Source organism: Martes martes (assembly GCF_963455335.1).
Source record: "Martes martes genome assembly, chromosome: 3".
In the NCBI taxonomy this organism is placed as follows: domain Eukaryota; kingdom Metazoa; phylum Chordata; class Mammalia; order Carnivora; family Mustelidae; genus Martes; species Martes martes.
In genome coordinates this window covers 145,971,193-145,995,321 of record NC_137890.1, presented here as the reverse complement: position 1 = coordinate 145,995,321, position 24,129 = coordinate 145,971,193, and the positions used below count along the sequence as shown (strand labels likewise).

General features: G+C 35.5%; 2 protein-coding genes across 15 annotated transcripts in view; one reads left to right on the top strand and one right to left on the bottom strand.

The window, feature by feature from the left end:
* FMNL2 (formin like 2) overlaps positions 1–4,433 on the top strand; it is a 313,130-nt gene extending 308,697 nt beyond the window's left edge. Inside the window, exons 26-27 of one of the 2 annotated variants that reach the window (XM_080799312.1) lie at positions 443–489; positions 2,405–4,433. In XM_080799312.1, the coding sequence (XP_080655438.1) occupies positions 443–489; positions 2,405–2,443 (86 nt within the window). In that variant the 3' untranslated portion in view covers positions 2,444–4,433. The remainder of the gene's footprint in view (positions 1–442; positions 490–2,404) is intronic. The other variant, XM_080799313.1, reaches the window with a different exon arrangement.
* Positions 4,434–9,968: 5,535 nt separating this feature from the next.
* Positions 9,969–24,129, bottom strand: part of PRPF40A (pre-mRNA processing factor 40 homolog A) — a gene marked incomplete at its 5' end in the record, with an annotated part of 56,918 nt that continues 42,757 nt past the window's right edge. For 7 of the 13 annotated variants that reach the window (XM_080799717.1, XM_080799707.1, XM_080799713.1 and 4 more), the window contains 13 exons: positions 9,969–11,014; positions 12,382–12,513; positions 13,591–13,652; positions 13,907–14,003; positions 14,091–14,177; positions 16,246–16,341; positions 16,669–16,806; positions 17,127–17,243; positions 17,357–17,460; positions 17,620–17,734; positions 21,163–21,296; positions 22,505–22,655; positions 23,530–23,638. In XM_080799717.1, the coding sequence (XP_080655843.1) occupies positions 10,922–11,014; positions 12,382–12,513; positions 13,591–13,652; positions 13,907–14,003; positions 14,091–14,177; positions 16,246–16,341; positions 16,669–16,806; positions 17,127–17,243; positions 17,357–17,460; positions 17,620–17,734; positions 21,163–21,296; positions 22,505–22,655; positions 23,530–23,638 (1,435 nt within the window). In that variant the 3' untranslated portion in view covers positions 9,969–10,921. The remainder of the gene's footprint in view (positions 11,015–12,381; positions 12,514–13,590; positions 13,653–13,906; positions 14,004–14,090; positions 14,178–16,245; positions 16,342–16,668; positions 16,807–17,126; positions 17,244–17,356; positions 17,461–17,619; positions 17,735–21,162; positions 21,297–22,504; positions 22,656–23,529; positions 23,639–24,129) is intronic. The other 6 variants (XM_080799712.1, XM_080799714.1, XM_080799716.1 and 3 more) reach the window with 1 other exon arrangement.

Below are 24,129 nucleotides of genomic sequence, written 5' to 3'. Positions count from 1 at the left end.
CATGGAACAGGTTACATGTTTGTTTTGTGGCATTAACTTTTCTGTGAATTATACTTGTTATGTATGTTCCTCTGTCTCTGACAGTCTCAAAGAGGATGTGGTGCGTTGTTGCTTGCTCTGCAGCGTACTTACCCACCCGTGCTTATTAACAAGGCTAGATACTGTCATCTGCTCAGCTAATGTTCCTGTCAGTTTTGTGGCTACACTATCATTCTGGAGCCAAACTTCAAAGCAGCTTGGATTTGGGTGGTCAGAGAGCTGGGTGGGAAGACACTCTGATCTTTCCCTTGTTTTATCTAACACCTCTTGTATTAATGGCCTCCCATTCTCCTCCCCTGTTGGCTAACATGCCGGGTATGTTAAGCACTAAGTTGAATTGCTTTCCATTTTCATCCCATTTTTACTTAACCATCATTTTGTGTTTTTGTTTTTTTCTGTTTAGCCTTAAAGAAGAATAATATCACTAAATTTCCAAATGTTCACTCGAGGGTAAGGATTTCTTCTAGCACACCGGTGGTGGAGGATACACAGAGCTGGCAAGCATCACTTTTTACTTAGCTTCCTCCTCTCTCTGTATGCAGATCAGTGGTTTCAGTCTATGGCTGAGGGTAATACTGGTGAAAGTCTGACAAGGGAGAAGTTTTTGTAACCTCACATTCCAGTGATGTGAGGCAGAGCCTCTCTGTTGGACTCTTTGTGGCCTGCTTCCAAATTATCAAGTGTGATGGCTTGGGCAAGGGTATTTGCTGATGATTGTACTTGCTTTGGGTGCTAGGCTGTCCTTCCCTTACTGTTTTCTTGGCCTCTGAGTTAATCAGTTAACCCCTTTCGATCTAAAGAAACTGAGAGCAAGTCCTGGCCAGGGAACATGATATATAGCCTTTGAAGAAAGATTTGGATCTTCAGACCCAATTATTCAGAAGACTCAGGAATTACAGAGCTACAAGTCATCACATACCCTTAGCCAAAAGTGGAATTCTGACCTTGCCTTATCATTCTGGGCAAGAAGCAGAAGCTTGAGAGGATTAGGGCATGTAAAAAACTATTCTTCCCTTGAATTTAGAAAGAGTGAGGCAGGGTGACTAATTGCAAGGAGTCAGGATTGGTGGGGACGATGCTGAACCTGAGAGCATAGGTCTCAGCACTCACTCAGCTCATTTCTTTTTGCCATGTGAAAATTTGGGCTCAGTATTGCCAGACCCTCCAGTTATCCAAGGGAAGTCAGAAACCCTCTTTTTAAATATCATCTATTAAAAGATCAGGAAATTGTATTTAAAAGTGTAAGTTGGGATCTAAACATTTGTAGGCCAGATATGGCCCATTGGTTCCATTTTCAAGCTACTGAGTAGGTAAAGGAATAAAAAATTCTGTTGTTGTTTATGTTTCCCCTTTCAAAGATAGAATGTTTCCTAACAGAAGTCAACAATGTGAAGGGAAATAAATACTAAGTAAATGAAACAGTGGGGTGGGGTGTGGGGGGGAGTACACAGCCTACCCTGACCCAGTCAGAAGCAGCTTACCTGCTGGCTAGGCTGCCTACCTTAAGTATTCATTAAGAAAGCATGATTTCATATTAAGAATGTTTACATAGAATAAAATGTCTTTGTTCAGCCCACTGTATTCTGCTAGAACAGTGCCTGCTTGAACCAGTGTGCAGTGGTTGAGTCATTCATTCAACAAGGGTTTTTTGTTTTTTTTTATATTAGGCATTTTTAAACATTCTGTGCATTTGCAGTACAAATTGGAGAATGCTGGAAGGCCCAAACAACTTCTCCCCTCTAATGAAAAATGGGAAATACTGGGTTGCAGGAGACAATGTACAGGAATGGAGTATTATTTTGATTTAGTGATTATTTTTGTTTAGTGATTGGGCATTGTGTTTCACAAAATAAAAAGACCTCAGCTAATACTAACTGAATACAAATAATGGGACCTCTGCCTGCAAAATAAGCATAGTGTCCTGTGATTAAAATTCCAGAAAAGATAGGATAGGGCAGTTGGTTTATTAATTTTGCAGTTTAAAATTCATTACAATTATTGATATTCAGGTTTCCAGAAAAAAAAAAAAAAAGACAGAAATAAGCCAAGGCTTTTTCCAATTGAAGAAACATTTCAAAATAAGACTCCACCTAGATTCTCTAGATTCTCTGGCCAGTGACAAGAACAGTTGCCTTTCCTATATATTTTTTCTAAAAAGTTCCAGAATCACATCAGTATTACATCCTGCTTTAAATATTGAGGGCAAAGTACATGTCTTTGGCTCAAATACTCAATGAGTTTTAAGGACCTGTTAGCTGACTCTTCTACACAAGCTGCTTTGATTGGCTGCCAGCTGACCTTTGTCTTGCTTAGACACATGATACTAAAGGCTGCAATTCTCTGATTGATATTCTCCTCTTTACAGATCTTAGAAACCAACCATACAGACGAGCCGATGCGGTGAGGAGAAGTGTCAGGCGGCGCTTTGATGATCAGAACCTGCGTTCTGTTAATGGTGCCGAGATAACCATGTGAACCTGAGACCTGCCTGTATGAGTAGAGAGTATACGTGAATGAAACTTTCCACATGAACTTTATGTGCTACCATGTAACCGCAACCTTGAACATTGATAAAATATTCTAAGGGCTCAGATTTAGCAAACACATAGGAATTTAAAAATGACGGGCTCTCCTTTCAACCTTTGTTAACAAGTGCCTAAAAGTGGAAGTACCTGCTCAGATTAATCAAAGCAATAGGGTTTGATTTGATTAGGTATCTTTTTACACCAGTGTATTACCCAATTTTTTAACCAAAATGTAAATTTCGTATTACACTCATTATCTGCCATTGTGATTGTCCCATGATGGCACACCCTGGTTTCCTGATAAGTTGTAAATAACATGAATGCAACTGCTGTGGGTTTCCTTTGCTGAGCTGTCTTTTAAGGAAAAAAGTTGCTTTTGTGTTTTAGACATATCCATCAACTTTGTTATTTTTAAGGGCTTGCAACCTGGAAGAAGGAAAGTCACATAAGCTCCTGTGCATAACCAAGCCCCAGCCAAGTACAAACAGGATGCATTGCAGTGGCACAGAGGTCACTCAACTGTCTCATTTTACATTCTACACTGCTTACTCGGGTAGGACACCGTGAGAGTTCACCAGTATGAATGCAAGGGTATGATGGCATACGAATTTGTGTAAGTTTTTTTGCAGTACTGTGTTCTTCAGCTAGAGGCAGCTTTTAAAATAATAATAATGCAGATGTATTTATTAGCACTAAAATTAACATCTCAGTAATCAGTATTAGGATTTCTGAGGACCATTATGGGCCTATCCTGAGAACAGAAATTGGTGCCTTGCTAGCCAGGGAGAAGTTCACTAGCTCTATCAGGCATTTCAGATTACTTCCGCTAGCTAGTAGTGTAGCTAACCTAGCCTTATTCTCCTGACAATCGCAGCACCCCCACCCCTCCTTTTGTAAACTGGAGAAGATATATTTGGCATCATTGCTTTATGGGGAATTGCAAATTAAATTGCTTGAAATATTCACATTTGGATTAAGCTTAAGTGATACATAATAGGACTAAATGTCCAACTAAGCCACTGTTATTTTTCCTTCCTCTCTGGCAGGGCACTTGATCCATTCCAAAGTCAAAAACTGGACTAAAGCTGATTTGTACTTTACATAATATACACTCTGCTTCTGGCTTACTTCTTGGTACATCAATATATCAATTGTAAAGTTTATTGTATAGTATTTAACCACTGAATTTCTTATTTTATGTTGTGCTTATGTGAACCCCTTGGTGAAGGTCCCATTTTCCTTGGATAATGTGTAGTTATATGATCTCTTTTTAAATGTACAGATATTTTGCTATAAAATTGGTGCAGTTTTTTATGGTTTTTACACTTTAATTCCCACCTAAGCCTCTGGGTAATATTGTAAATATTGTTTAAAAATGCATCAGCCTGTGCTATACAATCTGAATGTTATTTTAACTTATAGTTTTTTTTTAATATATATTTAACTACAAGGACAGTTTAGGGATCAGTTACCACATTTCACTTTAGCATACCTATTTACAAAAAATTACTTTTAAAACTGCCACCTGCTAGCACATTTTCATAAATGTGTACTTTAAAAAGAACATGCCAAGATTTTGTCTGTTAACATTGAATTTGATGAAAAAAAAACAATTTGACCATGATATAACACAAGTAGTTGGCCCTTTATGACAGGCAGCTGCTTTCCAAAGCTTAATGCTAATAAGTATGTATTAAAATAATTGCCTATTTATTAATCAACAAGTAGACAATAATGTTGGCATGTTCTTTTCTGTTTATTAATGGGCTTGCCTTCTTAGCAATATTAGAAATGTTTTATAAAAAAGCAATTCACGTTACTTTTCTGGTCTTTTCATGACATATGAGCAAATAAACTATTTACACTACTATCCTGTAATATGCTGTAGTCTTTCAATGACATACTTTAATGGGGGGGGGAGGCGTGGGGAGGGTTTACCAGTGTTACATACTTTTATCTTCTAGGAAGTTATTTCTTACTGATACGCTCTTGATCACTTGTTGTATGGAATATAAGAACCTAACAGATTTGGTAGTGAGGGATACATCTCCAAAATTGTACTTACCAATTTATTGCTTCCAGAGAAACACTGGTGTTTGTTGAAGATGTTACTCCCCACCCCCTGAATTTGTTTTAATGAGGATGTTGTGTGTATACGGATAGGTTATGTGTAGATTCACAGACGTAACCCTGCAACCAACAACTACATTGGTTGGCAAGGTAATGTACAAGCAGTTTGGCCTCCACTGTCCAACCAAACATGCTAATATTTTTAATTGTTAATTCCAAATCATCAGACTGTGCAACATTCAGTATATTCTTTTTAGGAAAGCAAGGAAATTTGGCATTTTAGAAAACTGTTCAAGTGGCTTAAAACAACTGTTTAAAAAAAAATTTAAGGATTTTATTTGAGAGAGGGAAAACACAAGTGGGGGGGGGCAGAGGGAGAAGCAGACTTCCTATTGAGCAGAGGAGCCTGACCTGGGGCTTCATTCTAGCCCCGAGATGACCTGAGACATGACCTGAGATAAAGGTAAGTCATCCAAGCACCCCTCAAAACTCTTAGGCACGAATAAAGTTTAATTATTGTATGAAGTCTTTGTTACCAATTCAGCGCTCTTCTTACTACACCAGTTATACAATGTCGTTGAAGCTTTATTTTATAAAGAAGGGGTAAAGTTAAATTCCAGTTAGTAAAATTCTCTAATTTGTGCCTCATGGTAAAAGAAATATTATCTTTAATATTCTACAAATTCAAAACGTTTTCAAAACCAAAGCACAGCAGTAAGTTCAAATGAGACAGGTATGGTTAGGTATGGGTGGGGCATTATATACCATTAATACCCACTCTTTTTTTTTTTTAAAGATTTTATTTATTCATTCGACACAGAGAGAGAGAGATCACAAGTAGGCAGAGAGAGAGGAGGAAGCAGGCTCCCCGCTGTGCAGAGAGCCCGATGCAGGGCTAGATCCCAGGACCCTGAGACCATGACCTGAGCCGAAGGCAGAGGCTTTAACCCACTGAGCCACCCAGGCGCCCCCCATTAATACCCACTCTTAAAGATAATTACCAGTGACTTCAAAATAATATCCTTATTCTCAACTCCCAATCCTCTAAAACATCTAAATTCTAATCCACTAAAATTCATTGATTGCCCAAGGGACCCTGACGACTCAACAATGCTTAGCACAGGAGGGGACTCGATACCCATCAAAGACTGTGGTTCAACATACTGATTTTGTAAAATTACCTTTTTAGACTGCAAGATACACTCTTATGATAGCTTTACAATGGGCATATCTATTAGTTTTAGTATTTGGTAAAACAGCTCTTAGCCCTAAGACATTTTTAAATTTTTATCAGAAATGTCTACAACGATGATCAGCTCAGTATATGCAAAAGGATTAATCTGATAGTTTTTCATTTCTCTTAAAACTAATACCTGATCTAATTCCAAGAAAAAAATTCGAAGCAAGAAACAAATGCAATAAGTGTAGATATACTTTCTTTGATCTAGTTTTTTTTTTTATAGAGGCAAGTTTTACACTGAGGAAACAATGTGGGCCTCTAGCATCTCACAGCAAAGAACTGCATAGGAGGAGGGGCGCTTAAAGGAAAAAGCGGACACAAATCCAACTTAGTAAAAGATGCCATCTTTTCTAATAAATTATATTTATTTACAAAAGGTCTAATTTTATATAACTATTAGGTTCTTTACATCAGAACAATATATAAACAGAAGAGAAAATCTGGTAATTACAAACACAGAAAATAGAAACTTGTTCCCCCTTATCATTACTCACCTTTCAGAACAAATCTGTTAAGTTGTAGAGAGGTAGGCAAGAGACCAAACCTACCAAATTTCAGGCAGGATCAAAATAAAATAATATTTATATATAGACATTTTAGATGCCCCAAGGAACAGCATAAAAGGGCATCAAGAAATGGCTTAGTTGGATTATGATCTGATTAGGCAGCCACTCTATTTCAGTCTATGAACGAAAACTCGGGTGGGGGTGGGGGTTAGCTAGTTCCCCAGAAATGCAAACATCAACCTAGGCCAGAACACCTGGGGCACTTACCAATCATTAACAATAACGAGATGGCCTTGAAGTGTAGATTATATTGAGTCACAAAAGCAATTTTTATATAGCCAGTTTTTTGAAAAGCATAGATAAACTACAATTAAGGAACTTACGCAAGGGAGAGCAAGGGAGACACGCTAAATAAAGGAAGTGCGGGTACTTGCAGCAAAATCATCTCACTTCCCCTACCTCACCCTTTGTTGGAAATAGCCTGAAATGATTAGTTCTCTATTTAGAATTTGGGAATTTTGTTGCTGTTTCCAAGCATGGCCTTTAACACTAACTCTGGCCTAGCTAAACATTAGCTCTTCAAACAGAACTTTACTACTTTTAAACTACTATGGTATCTCAATTTATGAATATGAAAAGGTACATTTCAAATCATCACAAGGGATTTCCTTTCCTACTCAGGAACCACACAGAAATTATATGTTCTCGCTAACAAGCTTTTGGAAATTTCTGTGGTAAAAGTTAAGATAAAGCCACTAGAAGTTATCTTCAGTGGTGCACTTCAATTATGTATGTGGCTTTAGTTGTGGGTTAGTACAGTTTATTGCGATGATGTTTTTCCAAGCCCTTTAGTACAGCTGCTTGGTACCATGGATGCTGAATGTATCTGCCAACTATTTTACATTCCTTCAGTATAGGCCTACGATGTGCCAGGCACTGTTCTAATCCACAGGATATAACAGTAAATGAAACACAAATCCCTGTCTCCAAGGAACCTGACCACCATTTACATTACCACCACTGAAAAACTAAGAGCAAGGTAAGATTTAATAAAGAAGGTAAGAATTATTAGACTAGTATATGCCATTAGCAGAACCACAAAGTAAAAATTGTAAGCCTCTTTTAGAACACAATTCCATGAAAAATTACTCATGACATTATTTTGCTTTTCCTTTATTTAAAATGAGTGGTTTTACTTAAGAGAATGTAAAAGAATTAAAATCGTACCTGATACTGAGAGAGATACATCCCCAAGGGAAAAGAAAAGTCTGATTTAAGATACAAGCAATTAATGTGCTTTGCCTCATTTTGCTTTTAGAAATGTTTATTTGGTTCCTTAGTTTTGTAATTTACATTTAAATTACATAATATTCTTAAATATTCTATAAACTTATAGCATTCATCACTCTTCCCTGGGTACTATTTGCTTGGAAGCTGTTCTCTCTCAAATAGCATCTAGGCTTAAAAACAAAACAAAAAACCAAAAAAAACCCCAAAACCCCATACGGCTACCCCTTTTTGATGCAAAAAGAAAAGTGGCTGCCTAGTCAGCACTGAGTTGACCTATAACACTGGAAGAAAACCAGGATCATCCAGGCAAATGCTTCTTAACACAGAATACAGGCCCTTTGGTAAAAGAAAATTATGGACCGTCTTTCCAGAAAAATGTACAGAGAGACTTTTTAGTTTTTACAGTTTCTTCACTCTACCTCTATGAATAGAGCTTTACTCTAGGCCGTTTTTATAGCTGTATAAAATGAGGTCCAATTAGCAAAAGTCAAGATGTGACACTGATCATTTTCAAATTTACTGGGAGGCATAAATGAAGTTTTTATTGTTGAAAAACATGAATAATCTGTATTTTTGAAGCTGCTTTGGGTAATAATGAAATAGCCTTGCTGTGTTTAAAAAAAAAAAAAGGAGCATTGCTTTTATTTTTTAAAAGCATTAAGTTATTTAAACAAACTTGGGAAAGTGCAAAGAATTCATCATACTTGACTAACTTTTCATACAAATTCAATTTTCCCATATAGGAATTACTGGACTGGGAGAAAACAAAAACATCAAATATTGGAGATTCTGATTTTGACTACTATGATAAGAAATATATTAGTAAATTTAACCAATAATTGATATTAATGATACAGAGGGAAGAAAAACCCTCAACATTTGCCAAAGTCTGATGCTTACCTGAACGTATAACTTCCCCTCACCTAAAAATAAACACTTTCCTGTTTGAACACATTTGTTCAAACCCCTTTTTGAACATCTGTTTAAAAGAACCAATATTCTAAGACATTTCAGCTTTTACCAGACTGAAAATTTAGAAACCTAATCTTCCCATCACCTGTGACTTCAGACTGTACAGTACCTTTTGGTAACTAGATCCCATTTGATGGGATCATTAAAGGTAGACAAGGATTACAGTCACTTCAATTACCTCTTTTATAATAATGTTATATTTTGAGTAGCCATTTATTCAATAGTTTTGTTTTTAGGTCAGATAATTTTCATGGGTGAACTATAGAGAAACTTGAATTTGTATTGTAGGAATTTGAGGTGATAAGACAGTATCTCTAAGAAATACAGAAATCTATTTTGAGGACATGCTAAAACATATCAACAACTTTTTATTTAAATAGAAAAATTAAAACTTTAAAGTTGCACTTAAAAAAAATCATCATTCATGGAATTAAAACAAAATTTTACAGATTCTAAATTAAATTCTCTTATGAAACACCACTAGTATTTCTGCCAGTATCATATGCATTTTCAAGATTTTGTCACTGACTTCCATGTCAAGTATCTGACATGATTAGCAATATTAACTCATTATGAGACCTCTGAAAATTAAATCTAGGCAACTCCTGATTGCCAAAGTTGTTATATTTTTTGGTTCTAATATACAGTAAGAGACTAACCTTAAGCAAGCAACTTGATTACTTCATATCTTCTAAGGATAGTGATTCTCATTTTCCACAGTCATGTCCATTTTCACAGCAGAAAAATGACTTGGCAGAGAAAAGTTTAGAAAAAGCCCCCCACCCCCACCCTTTTTTGAGGCTTTCAACAGTGGATGCTAGATTTAATTGCAAAAGTACACAGGGATGGGAAAAAGCAGTCCTGGTCATTTGAACTTCTCAAATTCATTAGAATGGTGAAGGAAAAAGAAAATGAATTAATTTTTGTTCTTCTAAATTCCAACTTGAAATAGGATTGCTCGAAGTGTCCAAAATAAAAAAATATCTAATGCCAAAGACTATGTGCTAAAATTTACTTATTAAAAAAATCTCCTGCACTGAAGGAAAATAGTATAAATTACATTACCAACCTTCAAAAGTTAGCATGTAAAGAGTATTCTAGCTTCAAACCATTGCCTCTCTAAAGTTTTCTATAGGAAATTTGTAGATCAAAAACAAATTACAGGGGCCTCAAATGTACTGATTTATAATATTCTTAAATATTAAAAAGGAAAGGAACCTAGCTATGTGGGTAAGATGAAGCAAAATTTCAAGGATTTAGTATCTTTAAATGATCATACAACTTTTTTTTAGAGCTGAGTAGTTTAAGTAGAAATAAATACTAGTACACGCTAGAAGAGAAGGTTTAATAATTGATAAAAATGTACAAAAATATTCAAATCAGAAATGCTTTAGAATGTGTACCACGAAGTCAATACTTCTCAGTGAATAGGGAAGGTAAAAGACTTCCTTGATGAAAAAAAGTAAGAGAAAAGATTGGATTAAAAAAAAAAAAGACAACTGTTAAAGAAAATGTTTAAGTCAACATTGATTTTTGTTTCAGACAAGGATATTGCAACTATCACTTAAAGTATGGTGGCACATTCTTTAGTAGGTCCTTAAGGCAATATATTTAAACTAATTTACAATTTGATTTGATGTTAACTTTTTAAACATCACCTCAAAATAATGCCCTCACAATAGCCTTTTTTAAAATGTATTCAGATGTTTCATAAAAAATAACGGTGGCTTTATTATAGTAGTGCTCATTAGCACCACCATCGTTAAGGGTCTACCAGGTTTCCATTAAGAACACCTATTTCTGCGTTCACCATAAAAGATCATATCATCTTTAACCAGTTGGGTAGTGCACAAAAAAGCAGTTTTGTCAGTTGCTGGTGCTTTTTTTGTACTACTAAATATCAAAAAAATTTTCATTATATCTTCAAAATCCAACTTCTATAAAGTAAATCAAATCGCCTCATGACTCAGAGTTCAGAACAAAGTAGAGACATCTGCAGTTATCAGTAAATTGCCACCTTTAATCCATCCTGCAGTGCCCTATGAAAGGGTCACAGAAAGACAGTTATGACCGTATGAAAATATGATTCTTGATACAGAATCAAAAGTTATTTTCAATTTCCTTTGCTTTTTATAAAGTCCACAATAACAATACTTAAATGCACTTTTTTTTTCCTGTGATATAATTAAAACCCAGTGTTATTTCAATTGAACTTTAAAATAGAGTCCCTGGTCTGAATTCGACTTTAAATCATACTGTAAACATATATTTGGTATAATTTATTGATCATCATCCAGTTGCTCCAAAAGGGTCCTTCTGCGCTTTTCCAATTCCCCTTCACTTAGTTCACTGCCAGAAGTATCCCAATTCCCCTGAAAAGACATTGAATACAATTACATTTAATGTCAGTACTCAAAAGGTTAAGTACTATTGAAACTTTGAGAAAAAAGGAACCAAAATATATGGATTGTCTTCCACAGAAACAAGTCCATCACAGGGTTTGGATTGTTCTTTCCCAAAAGCCTCCCAATGAGTTGATAACTACTCCCTAGTTTTATAGGGTAGAACTCAGGACAAGACTTTTATATGGTGCTACTTTCATTTTGCATTAATATATAAATCAGGCAGAATGGTAAACCCTGGTTTCTTTCCCTTCCTCTTACACCACTGAATACAAAACATTTTGTTTCCATTTAATAAAGCTAGGTGCTCATTACCTAAGGCACTATATTCCTTGTTAATTTTGTAGATTCTTGGTTGCCTTCCAAGTGTTTTATATTACAGAAAAGTATTATGCTTTGAGCATACTATCCTTAGATAAACACTTAAGATTTGTAAGGATAAACATTTAAAATTTATGAGGAGGACATTACTTAGGCTGAAAAACAATTAAAAAAATTAATATTGTACTATTTGTGAAAAACAACCTTAAAAAATAGATATATAGGTATCTCCTTCCATTTAGAGATTTCATTTAACTGACTACAAAGAAGAAAACTGTTCAGCTGCTACTAAGTATTCAGGAAATCTTCATTCTTCACCAAGGGCATGCTTCAAACTCACCAGGGCACTCAAACTCACCAGGGCACCTTTTAAAAAGAACCTCTGTATCAACGGAATCACAATACCCAGAGGGAGGACCAGGGCTTATATGAACTAGAGTTTAAACTAAACTCTCCATGGGTCCATTTAGGGGCATTACTCCTGCTAAGAAGGCTTGTGTTACTTCGCTGTCTTATATACATACCCATACAGATGAAAACTAAAAAGGCTACTGTAATTTGATATTAAAATGTTAATTTTGGCTTGTAGTCCCCCTCCTATACCTTTGCCCTTACCTCTTCCCTCACAATGATTACTCCTAAAAGTTATTGGAATGCTACCTTTTGAAACTAGATTTAGTAGTACTGATGTTTGAGCACATCTGGAGAACCCCCAATTTGAGTTCCATATTCCTTAAAAATCAGGTAGAAAATGTCCAGTGGTACTCCTTACAATTTACAAAGTAAGACTTTTACAAACAAAAGTCATGGAAGACTTATTTTTTGAGAAATATACAACTCAGAACACTTGCAGCAGGTATGTTAGAAAGCTATTTTGTGTAAGAGGTAAATTGAATTTTCATTGTTTTCTTCAAATGGTAGCCAACCTGCAAAAAGTCTATTAAATATGATATAAACCACAATATCCATTTTTTATATTTTGGAAACACAGGTATGAAATAATTCTGAATACTTACAGAATCCTTTCCAGTCTTTTTCTTAGGTGATTTGTGTTTTGATTCTGATCTTTGTCTAGTTCTATCTTTTTCACTTTCTCGGTCTTTTTCTTTTTTATCCTTCTCTCGTTCAGCATCTGACTCTGGAGAATCCTGTGTAAATAAAAAGTAACTTTAGCATTTTGATGAGGATACCATTGTTTTTTCCTATCTCCATAATAGGTCATATTTAAGAACATCCATGTATTATAGGGCATGTGTTCCTAAGTATGGTGAAATGTGAATTATTAACCTCAAGGATTCTGTAACATTTCCAAGATTCACTGGAAGGATGACATTCTGATTCAGTAACATCAGAAAATAGCTTCACTAAATTAGGGAAGAAAGCACACAAGATAGGATTATATCTGTTATGTAAATGTAGACAAACATTACATTTTCTGCCAACCCAGTATTTGTTGGTTTATTCAGATATAGATACAGAATGCTGTGATTAGCTTAGTCATCTAACAGGCTGACTATTATACAATAAATTCTTTCCTCAACATTGCAACTGAAAGCAGGACTATTATTTCTTAAAGATTTTATTTATTTAAAGCACACATGAGCACGGGGAAGGGCAAAGAGAGAGGGAGAAAGAGAATCTTCAGCAGACTCCATGAGCACAGAACCCAATCCCGCGACCCTGAGATCGTGATCTGAGCAGAAATCAAGTGTGGGGTGGATGCTCAACTGACTGAGCCACCTTGGTGCCCTGAAAAGCAAGATTTAAAGTGCAATGTCTCTGCCCAAGTAAGTGGTCCTTTATTAGATATGTATAAATTCGAGTGAGCAACATGAAGGAAAAAAAAAAATCTCATTCAAGAGGTAGTAAATATCTAGTCACTTGTGTTTTGAAAAAGTTCCTGAGGGTATCTTGATGCCTATGTAAAATTAAGAACTATTTAAACTTGTGATTCTCACCACAGCTGCAACACATACATACATACTTAGGTCTTTCTCTAAGATTACTTTTAAAAGCCAGAGTGGGAATCTTAACACTAATGTGTGTTTATTTTCAAAGCTCACTAGAATATTTTGATGGAAGATTATGGTGAAGTCAAACTATATAATTCCCAAGTTTAGGTGTCCGGGACTACACAGGACTACTAGGCAAAAAAGGGTTCAACTGCCACTGAACAAGTTAAGGGCTAAAACAACCTAGGTGTAGTGTAACAAAAGCTTGCTTACAGATTTATGTCTCCTCTTCTTGCTTTTCTTCTTATGTTTTTTTGACTTCTTGTAACTTCTCTCTAAGCAGCATGAACAGAAGAAAAAAACCAGTCTGAATTTGAGGACATCCAAGTGCCAATGATTTTTGTTTTCTTTAAAGTTTTATTTTGGAGTGTGAGGGGTACGGTACAGAGGGAGAAGGAGACAGAGTCTTAAGCAGACTCCTTGCTGAGCAGGGGTTCAATCTCAGGCGAGATCAGGACCAAGAAGTACCCTTAAGCGACGGCGCCCCCCCAGTGTCAATGATTCCATTCAAGTTAAAAGAAATGCTTACCAGACTCAGCACTAGAAGAGTGTTCTGAGGCAGACCGAGACTCTGATCGCTGTCTTTTTTTCTTTGAATGGCTGTCATCATCATCTGAATCTGACCCCTACAGAATACATATAATAATTTCATTCATAATGTTATTAACAAATATTTCAATACACTCAATAGTACCCATAATAAACTTCCTTACCGATCTAGAGCGGGAACGTTTCCTGTGATGTTTTTTAGATTTTTTAGAATGTTTCTTGTTCTTTGAATGATGATGTTGACATTCATGCTACAGGGACAAAAGGAAAAGAATTTTAAAAGTTTACTTCAGAAGCAGATCATAAAGAATTTTTAAACACTATGCAAAACAAGTTTATTAGAGTAAAAATCTTACTCTTATTTTGCACATTTAGGATGTATTTCCTAGAAACTGCAAAGAATTAGCAGTTAAAATGTTCTGTTCCTCCCTAATCATTCAATACCCACTCATTCTGACATCTAAAAACAATAAAGTATTAAGAAAGAAAGGACTTCCTCTAGGAATGAGAATGGTATGCTTTAGTAGGGACAAGTGATATACTCCAGAAAGGCATAATCTGTCACACTACTTTCAAAACCAATGAAATAAAATTACATTCAAACATGGTTTTTCTGATGAATCTGGCTTTCGTCACTGAGCTAGGCTTGGCACACCATGGAAAAGAACTACCTCAGAGCCATCCCTGAACTAAGATAGACGAGGTTGGTCTCAGAATAAAGCAGAATCTAATCCTTTTTTTCCTCCACGCAAGGAGGAGCATTCTCTTCCTAGTCAAACATAAGACCTCCAAAGATAATCTAACTCTAACACCACATGAAATCAGAAAAGGAAATGTTGTCTCTATGGGTTTTAATTCATTTATTAATGCTGCAGTAAAAGCTCCTTGCTCCCAAACTTATCTATGGCTTTGAAAATAATTCTGCTCTGGTTTACAAATGGAAATAAAACATTTCACTCAGCAGGGAAGCTCCTTTTAGTCTATGTCACTGAATGCTAAATTCTTTGTCCTTTTCTAACTCCAAGACTCAGATTACTAGCGGCCAAAAACTTATTCCAATGTAATTGGCCCTTCCCTATGCTACAATCTTCAACTCCATTTATGACCTCACCACTTTACTCCCAGCACAGGTCACCAGAGAATCTTGATGATTATGAACTGGGGGACAATGTTAAGATACTAGCTAGAGTAGAGCTTCTCAAAATTAAATGTACATTCTATTCTAGTGCTTTAGAATCTTGCTGAAATGAGGATTCTGATGCAGGATTTCTACTAATGGGGCGTGAGTTTCTGAATTATTAAAAAGCTCCCAGGTAATGTAGTAGATGCTGCTGCTCACAAACACACTTTGAAAAGACTTAGAGGCCAAAAGGACTAGATCTAGAGGCAGCTAGGTTATTAAAGGTGCATGTGGATACATGTTAACAGGGCAAACTGTTGTCAACACTGAAATTCATTAAGAGTAAGAAACCCAAGGGAAGAGTGAACAGAAAATTAAGTGACCTGCAGTGACCAATGACCATAACAAGCCAACATTCTAATGTTAAATATATGCCAGCTTTCAGCGTGTTGTAAAGTATCCCTATGTCCAAAACTGGCAGGGTAGCATTTTACTTTTTAAAAGTACTGACCCTGGAGTAAAACAGCCTGGGCTGGAATCCTTTCCCTATAAATTACTTCTCTTTACCTCAGTTTGCTCATCTGTAACTTCACAGGGTTGTTGTGAGGACTAAGTTCATATATGCAGTGTTTGCAAAATTATTAGAACAATGCCTGGCCCCACATAAACACCAAATGTTTTTATTCAGTAATTACTAGTCTACTTAGCATATTTACTATATACAAGTAGCCACCTAAAATCTTCATCAAAATACCCTTATTCAGCTAATAGAGTAACTTCTTGCAATTTTATCTTTAGTTATTTTAACAAAAACTTACTACTTATTACATTATATTTCAAACCTCCTTGTGCACTGAACACATCTGACAGTGTAGTATTTGAAATGTATGCTTAAAAAGTTGTTTACTTTTCTTTAGGTTTACCAGTAATTACAGAACTCAATTCTAAAACACTGCAAAAACACGAAATAAATATGAACTGTCTCTACAAACACATCTTTATATTTAAATGCAAGCTATTTATTTTACTTAAAGGCAGGTTCTATAGAAAAATCATTTCCTTAACCATCTCAGATAATGACATTTGTACAGAAGCAGTATAATTTAAGCAAGATACTCTGATCAATCTAAATTCATTTTTTGTTCATATTTTTACTTATTTTGCAACAGTGGAGTTAATTATAAGAATACTAAAATTACCTCAAGCACATGCATAAAATCTTTAAATATTCGTTTTCTTTCCGACTCTAGAGTTATGTCCTCAAATGCTGGTTCTTTTACAAATCTCTCCCGGATCTGGAAAATTCAGATAAGAGTACATGAATACTAAGAAAAGTATACCAATATGACTAACAAGAATCACAATAGCAAGAGGAAACTATGACAGCTCCATCCCCTCAAAGTGTGTTAAATTTCTTTTCCTCTTAAGTCCAAACCATTTTCAATAAATATTCCTAAATGCAGGGCCAGAACTGAATTTATAATCTCAGTATATTTAATTTATACCCTACAAATAACTTCAGCTTCTTTTTGTGGCTATAAAATGGGAAGGGACTTAACGATATTTTTATCTTCAATCGTAAAGCAAACAGATTATTAGAAAGAATTTACAGTCATACATACATCTTCCCAGACAGCATCCAATTCTATTGGAGGAGTAGCTTGTTTCAACATACTCTTAAATGCAGATTCTTTTCGTTTCATTTTCCGAGCCTCCTCTTTTTCTCGTTCGCGTTCACGGGCTTCTGCCTTTTCTAGTAACTTTTAGAAAATCGTATTTAATCAGTTATAATAGTACAATTGAAGTAATTAATTCTTAATTTAAGTATTCTCCCATCATTTATAAGTAATGGGCCAATTTATGACACCAGTTAATTTGAGCAAAGGAAACTTCATCATTAGCCAATTATCTAAATAATTATTTTCTTTTACTTTACTACTCAGTAAAATCCTAGTCACATGCCCTCATTTCAGTAGCCTACAGCTTAAGTACTTTTAGCTGAATATATCAAAAGCTGTACTAAAGTAGTCATTTAGTACAAACATAAAGCTAGATGCTTTTCATAGTAAAGATAACTTACACTGTTGAAAGCCAACTTAATATTTCCGGCATCTAATGTGGTTGACCTTTTAGTTGAACTGATTATGGCCACAAAGTCTTCAAAAGTAGTATTAACTTCGACTACAAATCCTTTATCCTACGAAAGAGAAATCTTGTCAACACTAATACATAAATCAAAGAAACACAGTATCAATGTCTATAATTAAAATACACTACAGATTAACAGTAAATAGTAAGTGTAGTGTTTACCTTTAGAATGTCTTTTATTATTTTCTTCTCATCATGATAACGTGCTTTAAGATCCTCAACATAAAACTTGAAAAGGTCAAGTGCAGTTGATCCTAATGAAAAAACTAAAGAAGTCAAAAGCTAGCTCTAACCAAAGAGCTGCAATTACTTTTTTGTTTATAAAACAAAATAAAGCACCCTTCCATTCCCCAACACAACCACCTGCCTCTCTGGCCCATCCCAACTACTATCATAACTATAAATTGGGAAGAAAAGACTCTCACCCGGTTGACCAAGCATATTAGTAAATCTAATGTCGGAACTAATTGTCGGATACAATTCCATCCAAGATGACATAGAATGTAGTTGTCCATGTTCGTGCAGTTCGTCTAAAAATATCTGGGGAGGGAAAACCCAACAATAATAAAAACCCATTTTACTGAAAAGGCATCTTTAAAGACATTGGAATACTAGTGTAACATCAAAACACATTTAAAAAAAACAGTATTTGACACTCTTGTACCAATGGATCCCAAATAGGTTCAAGGTACAAAGAATACTTGCTCTTTGATTAAAGTAAAATCTCCTTTTTGGCAAAAACCTCTTCTGCACTTCAGAGAAAAGGATCTTTGAAAAACTACATTTTTCAGCTTAAAAGAATACATATGTAAGTACAAGTTAACTAAAAACATTAGGTGTCATCTCTAATAATAAGGTTAAGGAATGTGTTTACATGTTTCCTGTAAAATATACTTTTTGTTTTTAGACACAGTACCCAATATATTCCGGCTGTTTTTTGTTTTCTATTTTTTTTTAATTAATAAATGTGGGCCTCTAAGAGAATATATTTTACTGAAGCGATATATAGAGCAGTTTGAAGAACCAAGACTCAACCTCATATCTGATTTAAAAACCTATTTCCTAGGGTGCCTGTGTGGCTCGGTCAGTTAAGCACCTGTCTTTTGGCTCAGGTCATATTTCAGGATCCTGGATTAAGCAGAGCATCAGACCCCCTGCTCAGTTTGCTTCTCCCTCTGCCTTTCCTGACTCTTGTTAATAAATAAAAGCTAATAAAAAATAAATAAATAAAACCTATTTCCTTTCTTCCATGTTAATTTTATACCTTAAATCTAAATCTTTATGTGCTTATTATAATTTCTTTCTTTATCCATTTTTAGTATTTGATTTTTCAGGGCAACATATTGGGACTTTTGTACTCAACAGTTTCACACTTCCTACTTCCCCAAAGTCTTAGGGTGTTTATTTCTATAAACAAATGTCTCTAAAGAAATATGGTCCAAAATTCTGCTTGTGAAATTCCTATGCCTGCACTGTTCAATATGGTAGACACAGGTCAAATGTGGCTTCTAAGTACATAAGATGTGGCTTGTCTGAACTGAGATATGTCATCAGTATATAACACATGATGATTTTGAGGATTACCAAAAAAAAAAAAAAAAACTCTTTAAAAAATACCAATTCCATATTAAAATAATATTTTGGATATACTGGGTAAAATTAAAGATTACTAAAATTAAAAATACTAAAACCCTATATGAGGCATATCAATGTCCTGAATAAAACCATACACCTATCACTTCACTCCACTTCTCTTCAAACATTCTTGAATGCAAAAACAAAGTAACATGCTGATACCAGTTTCAGTAACAGTAATCAGAAACATAGCCATAATTTAGGCTTCACTAAAAGACCCATGTGGACTTTACCTCAGGATTTCTCTTCCAGTTCCAGCACTGACATAATATATTCTACTTTCTGTGGCCCAGATTACCTTATTTTTATTGTATTATTATTTTATCGTATAAGGTCTCTTTATTTTAAACCATTACAAAACCTTCACAAGAGAGACCCCTTAAAGTTCAATGGTTGCAGAAGAGGATTAAAAAACCTAAAAATACGCTCTTCCCTTCTTCTCAGGCACAAGATCGTTCAGTTAAAATAAAGTGTAGGTTTTCCAGGCTCCTTTGTATCTAGTTGTAGTCATGTGACTAAATAGAGTAAAATTTCTACATCATTGGCTTTAAAAAAATAGAACTATCCTTTCAAGTTCTTCCAAGCTGAAATGTGATAATGTGAACAACAAACTCCTAATTATGAATAAAAGGCTAATAGCCTAGGACAATCCTCAAAGTATGGGACAGAAGCATCACTATCACCTAGAAACTTCCTAGAAGTGTAAATTCTCAGAACCTACCCTAGACGTACTGAATCAAATTCTAGGGGTAAAGCTCCAGAAATCTGTGGTTTTAAGAATTCTTGGAATGACTACAGGAAACCACTACAATAAAAGAACCCGCAAGAGTAAGAAATGTTAAGGTTTCATGGAATGAGGACTGAAGGAATGCTTTTGGCTATGGCATTTAAGATGGTTTAGTGACCTTTGGCATGATAGTAAGAGTTTATTTAAAAGCCCTCTAGGTGGGATGCCTGGCTGGTTCAGTTGGTAGAGCATGTGAATCTTAATCTTGGGGTTGAGTTTGAGCCCCACACTGGGCACAGAGATTACTTAAAAAAAAAAAAAAAAAAAAGTCCTCAGGATGATTTAGATGCACATTAAGTTTTGAGTACTCCTGCCTCAGGGAGTGGCAATGTGCCTTATCTGACGCCAAAGATCTGTTATTAGTAAAGGAGAAATAAACCTAAGTCACTGTATTTACCATTTATCTTAATACAGTGTTTAATGGAATAGATCCTAGGTGGCTCAGCTGGTTACTCATTGGCCTTTGGCTTGGGTCGTGACCTTAGGTCCTGGGATCCAGTCCCGTGTGGGACTCCCTGCTCAGCAGGTAGCCTGCTTCTGCCCTCTCCTTCTCTTCCTGCTCATGTTCTCTCTCCCTCTCTCAAGTAAATAAAATCTTAAAAAAAAAAAAGAAAGACTGTATAGATTTTAATTTTGGCTCCACTACTCAGTCACTGAATCTGGATAAGTCACTTTGCCTCTTGAGTCCATTTCCTTATTTTATATAAATGGATATAACAAGAATAGTAGCAACTCTTAGAAGGCTACAATAAAAATTTAAGTGAATATCAATTTAAAATGTATAGCGGTGTAAACAATTAATGCTAACTGCTATTAATACATTACTGAAATGAGCAATCTGGTGAAATATGAAATGCAAAAACTCATTACTCCATGATATTCTCTATTTTTTTTTTTTAAGATTTTATTTATTTGACAGAGATCACAAGTAGGAAGAGAAGCAGGTAGAGGGAGAGGGGGAAGCAGGCTCCCAGCTGAGCAGAGAGCCCGATGGGGGGCTCGATCCCGGGACCCTGGGATCATGACCTGAACTGAAGGCAGAGGCTTTAACCCACTGAGCCACCCAGGCGCCCCATGACATTCTCTATTAACGAGAGCTTAAGGAACTGGTATCTGGAGGTGAAAATGAGCCACTGGCCTATAAAAAGAATATACAATTTCAACTTCTATGTACAGCACTTTAGAACTATGGCCCATCCCCAAATATACCCCGTATCATTCCCTACTATTCTCTAGACACTAAAAGTCAACTAATATTAATGATTCATCACACATATTTTTTCAGTCTTCTCTCATGGTATTCCTCTTTCCCAAGTGAAACCTTAATCGATTTATCAGTGCTCACCTTAAATATCAAATTTTCTACAGCCTTTTATGTTTCCCTGGCCTAAAATGGCTGTTCTCCTTGAGTTAAATGTATATGGATCCTCCACAAAGCCCAAGTTAATGATCTGGGATGAGGGAGTCTCAAAATTGTTTCAATCACTATTGAAACTCACTAACCATAGTATGAAATTAAGATAGAAAAGAGATTTTTTTTAATTACCTGAAAAGATTCTCTATTTTTACGCTGTCGTCTCCTTTCTCTCAGCAAACTCTTCTGTTTTTCTTCCTCTTCTTCCTTTTCTAAAGCTCGGATGTGTTCTTCAAAGCAAATTAAAGCATCTTCTTTATCCATGTCTAGAGATTTTCCCAGTTAAAAAAAATTAAAATGTCCAGTATCAGTAAGGAAAGCAGTTTATTTACATTAGCTTTCTATAAATTTCAAATTCACCTGTAATTAAATTCAAATTCACTTGTAATTAAACTCAAATATGACTCATAATCATCTAAGTAGGAAATGTTTATTTTTTTATTTTTTATTTTTTTTAGATTTTCTTTCTTTATTTGACAGAGAGAGATCACAAGTAGGCAGAGAGGCAGGCAGAGAGAGAGAGGGGAAAGTGGGCTCCCTGCTGAGCAGAGAGCCTGATGCGGGGCTCGATCCCAGGACCCCGAGATCATGACCTGAGCCGAAGGCAGAGGCTCAACCTACTGAGCCACCCAGGTGCCCCTAAATAGGAAATGTTTAAAAAAATTCGAAACAACCTCATTAAAAGATATCTTGAATTCGAGGGTGAAATAAAGACCATGCATAAGACACAGTTAAGGAAAATTAAAATGTTACTGTAAAATTTGTCAGCAACATTATAACCACCCAAGGAGCTTTTCACAGGATAGAATTTTAGGCCCCACCAACACCCACCGAATGACGCATGGTATTCAGAGGGGTAATTCACAAAGCTGTAATTTAAAAAGCAACTAGTAAGTCAGAACTAGAACCTGGGTAAACTTAAAGCAGGATAATGCTAATACAATTTTTGGTGTTTGCAAATCTCTAAAGCCATTACCTCAAGGAGACAGTCTGAATAAAACTGTGGTAATTAATCTAGTTCAAACTAAATTATACTAAAATAGCAAAAAACAATTCAGGTTTGATCTTGACAAACATACCAGATATTTTAATATCTGATAAAGTTAGTATTTTCTACTTGAATAATGAAACTCAATCATACTCTACTTGGAAACCAACAAAACCCCATATCAATAATGGACAAACAAGGGGTCCCTGGTGGCTCAGATGGGTAAGTGTCTCTGACTTGATTCTGGCTCAGTTCAAGATGAGCATTGGGAGACTGAGCCCTGCATCAGGCTGGGTGTGACAGTCTGCTTAAGATCTTTCTTTCCCCTTCCCTCTGCCCCTCCCCAACCTAAAAAAAAAAAAGGCAGTGGCGGGAATCAACAAAAAACAATTGTGTAAAATTCAGTTAGTCAACTAATAAGAGAAGAAAGAATTTTTTGTTATTGGACTTCTAAAAAAACTTTCTCATTAGTCTTTATATTCTTACTCTGCAATTCCTCATCTTCTGCAAAAGTTGGATTATCCATCAGATACTGCTGGGCTTCAGACCAGGTAGTAGAGTATGTTACATTAGCCATGTTGTCAAGTATGTTTTTTAAGGCTTCCCAATTTCTCTTCCGTAACTGCTTTGCTTGCTCCTAAATCAAAAGAATGAATACACATTTGAGGTTCAAAGAAAGTATGGTATTTGAACTGCAATCAGTGAGTTTCTTTACATTCTAAATGATGCCCAAATTTCATGTTACCCATTTACTTTAAATGAACTTTTTAAAAATAAACACTAATTTTCCAATGATCCTGTCAAACTGCTTAGCCTGGTAACTGTAGACCTTCCTTTTTTTTTTTTTTTTTTTTTTTTTTTACCTCTCTTTAAGCAGTTGGAATCTGGAAACCGTATCTCCCCAACAACTCCATAAATCTCTCTTCCTGTAACTATGCATTATGGACAGGAGTCGAAAACTAAAGTTACTATCAGCAAGTCACACAATAGGCAAATTCCAGTCTTCAACCACTTTCAGTTATGTTCAAATTTCTGTTAATACTTACATTTCTATGTATCTCAAGAATGAGTAACCCGTAACTTATTGCATAATAAAATAGATATGAGGTGTTTTAAAACACTATTCTGCAAGCACCTTTTAGTGGTAGCAATCATATATTACTGACATTTTTCTATAGAAAACTTACATAAATGTATTACAAACAAAATTACTGAGTATTTTAAAAACCTAAGGAGTTAAAAAAAAAAAGAGTATCTTTCAAAGTGGGCAGAAGATAGCCAGTTAACGACAATTCAAGTAACAGTTGGATAAATCTGCACCTCGTGTGTCCACATCAGTACTATTATAGGAGCTATCCATTTATAAAACTAACTTCTAATAAAGAGATCTGCTACACCACATAAATTGAATAAAGCAAACAAAAATGGACATGTTATAAAATAACTCCTAATCAGAATGAAGAAACATCTTGTTTTATCTATAAATACTAATAACTAAGAATGGATAATACCTTTTCTTTTTTTGAAAGAAAGAATAAAACATCTTCATAGATTTCAAGACGATCACGTTCCGATATTGCATTCCAGACTTCCATCTCTCCAAACATTTGCTCAGCTTTTCTGGTAGAAAAATTAAACGTTACTCTATATTACTCAATAAAAAGTCATTTTAAGCTATTTTAATTTTATGGTAAGCTTAAAACCACCCGATGAACACTCTGAATTCATGAGAGTATTATAAAGGAAAACTCTTGGATAAATAACAGAAAATGAACAAAATAGCTTAGGCCTCCATTCCTCCCTATAGATGGAGTGGATAATTTTTTTTTAAGATTTTATTTATTTATTTGTCAGGCAGAGATCACAAGTAGGCAGAGCAGCAGGTGCAGAGAGAGGGGGAAGCAGGCTCCCTGCTGAGCAGAGAGCCCGACGAGGGGCTCGATCCCAGGACCCTGAGATCATGACCTGAGCTGAAGGCAGAGGTTTAACCCACTGAGCCACCCAGGTGCCCCAATTTTTTTTTAAAGATTTATTTATTTGAAGGACATCTGGGTGGTTCAGTCATTAAGCATCTGCCTTCAGGTCAGGTCATGATCCTGGGGTCCTGGGAT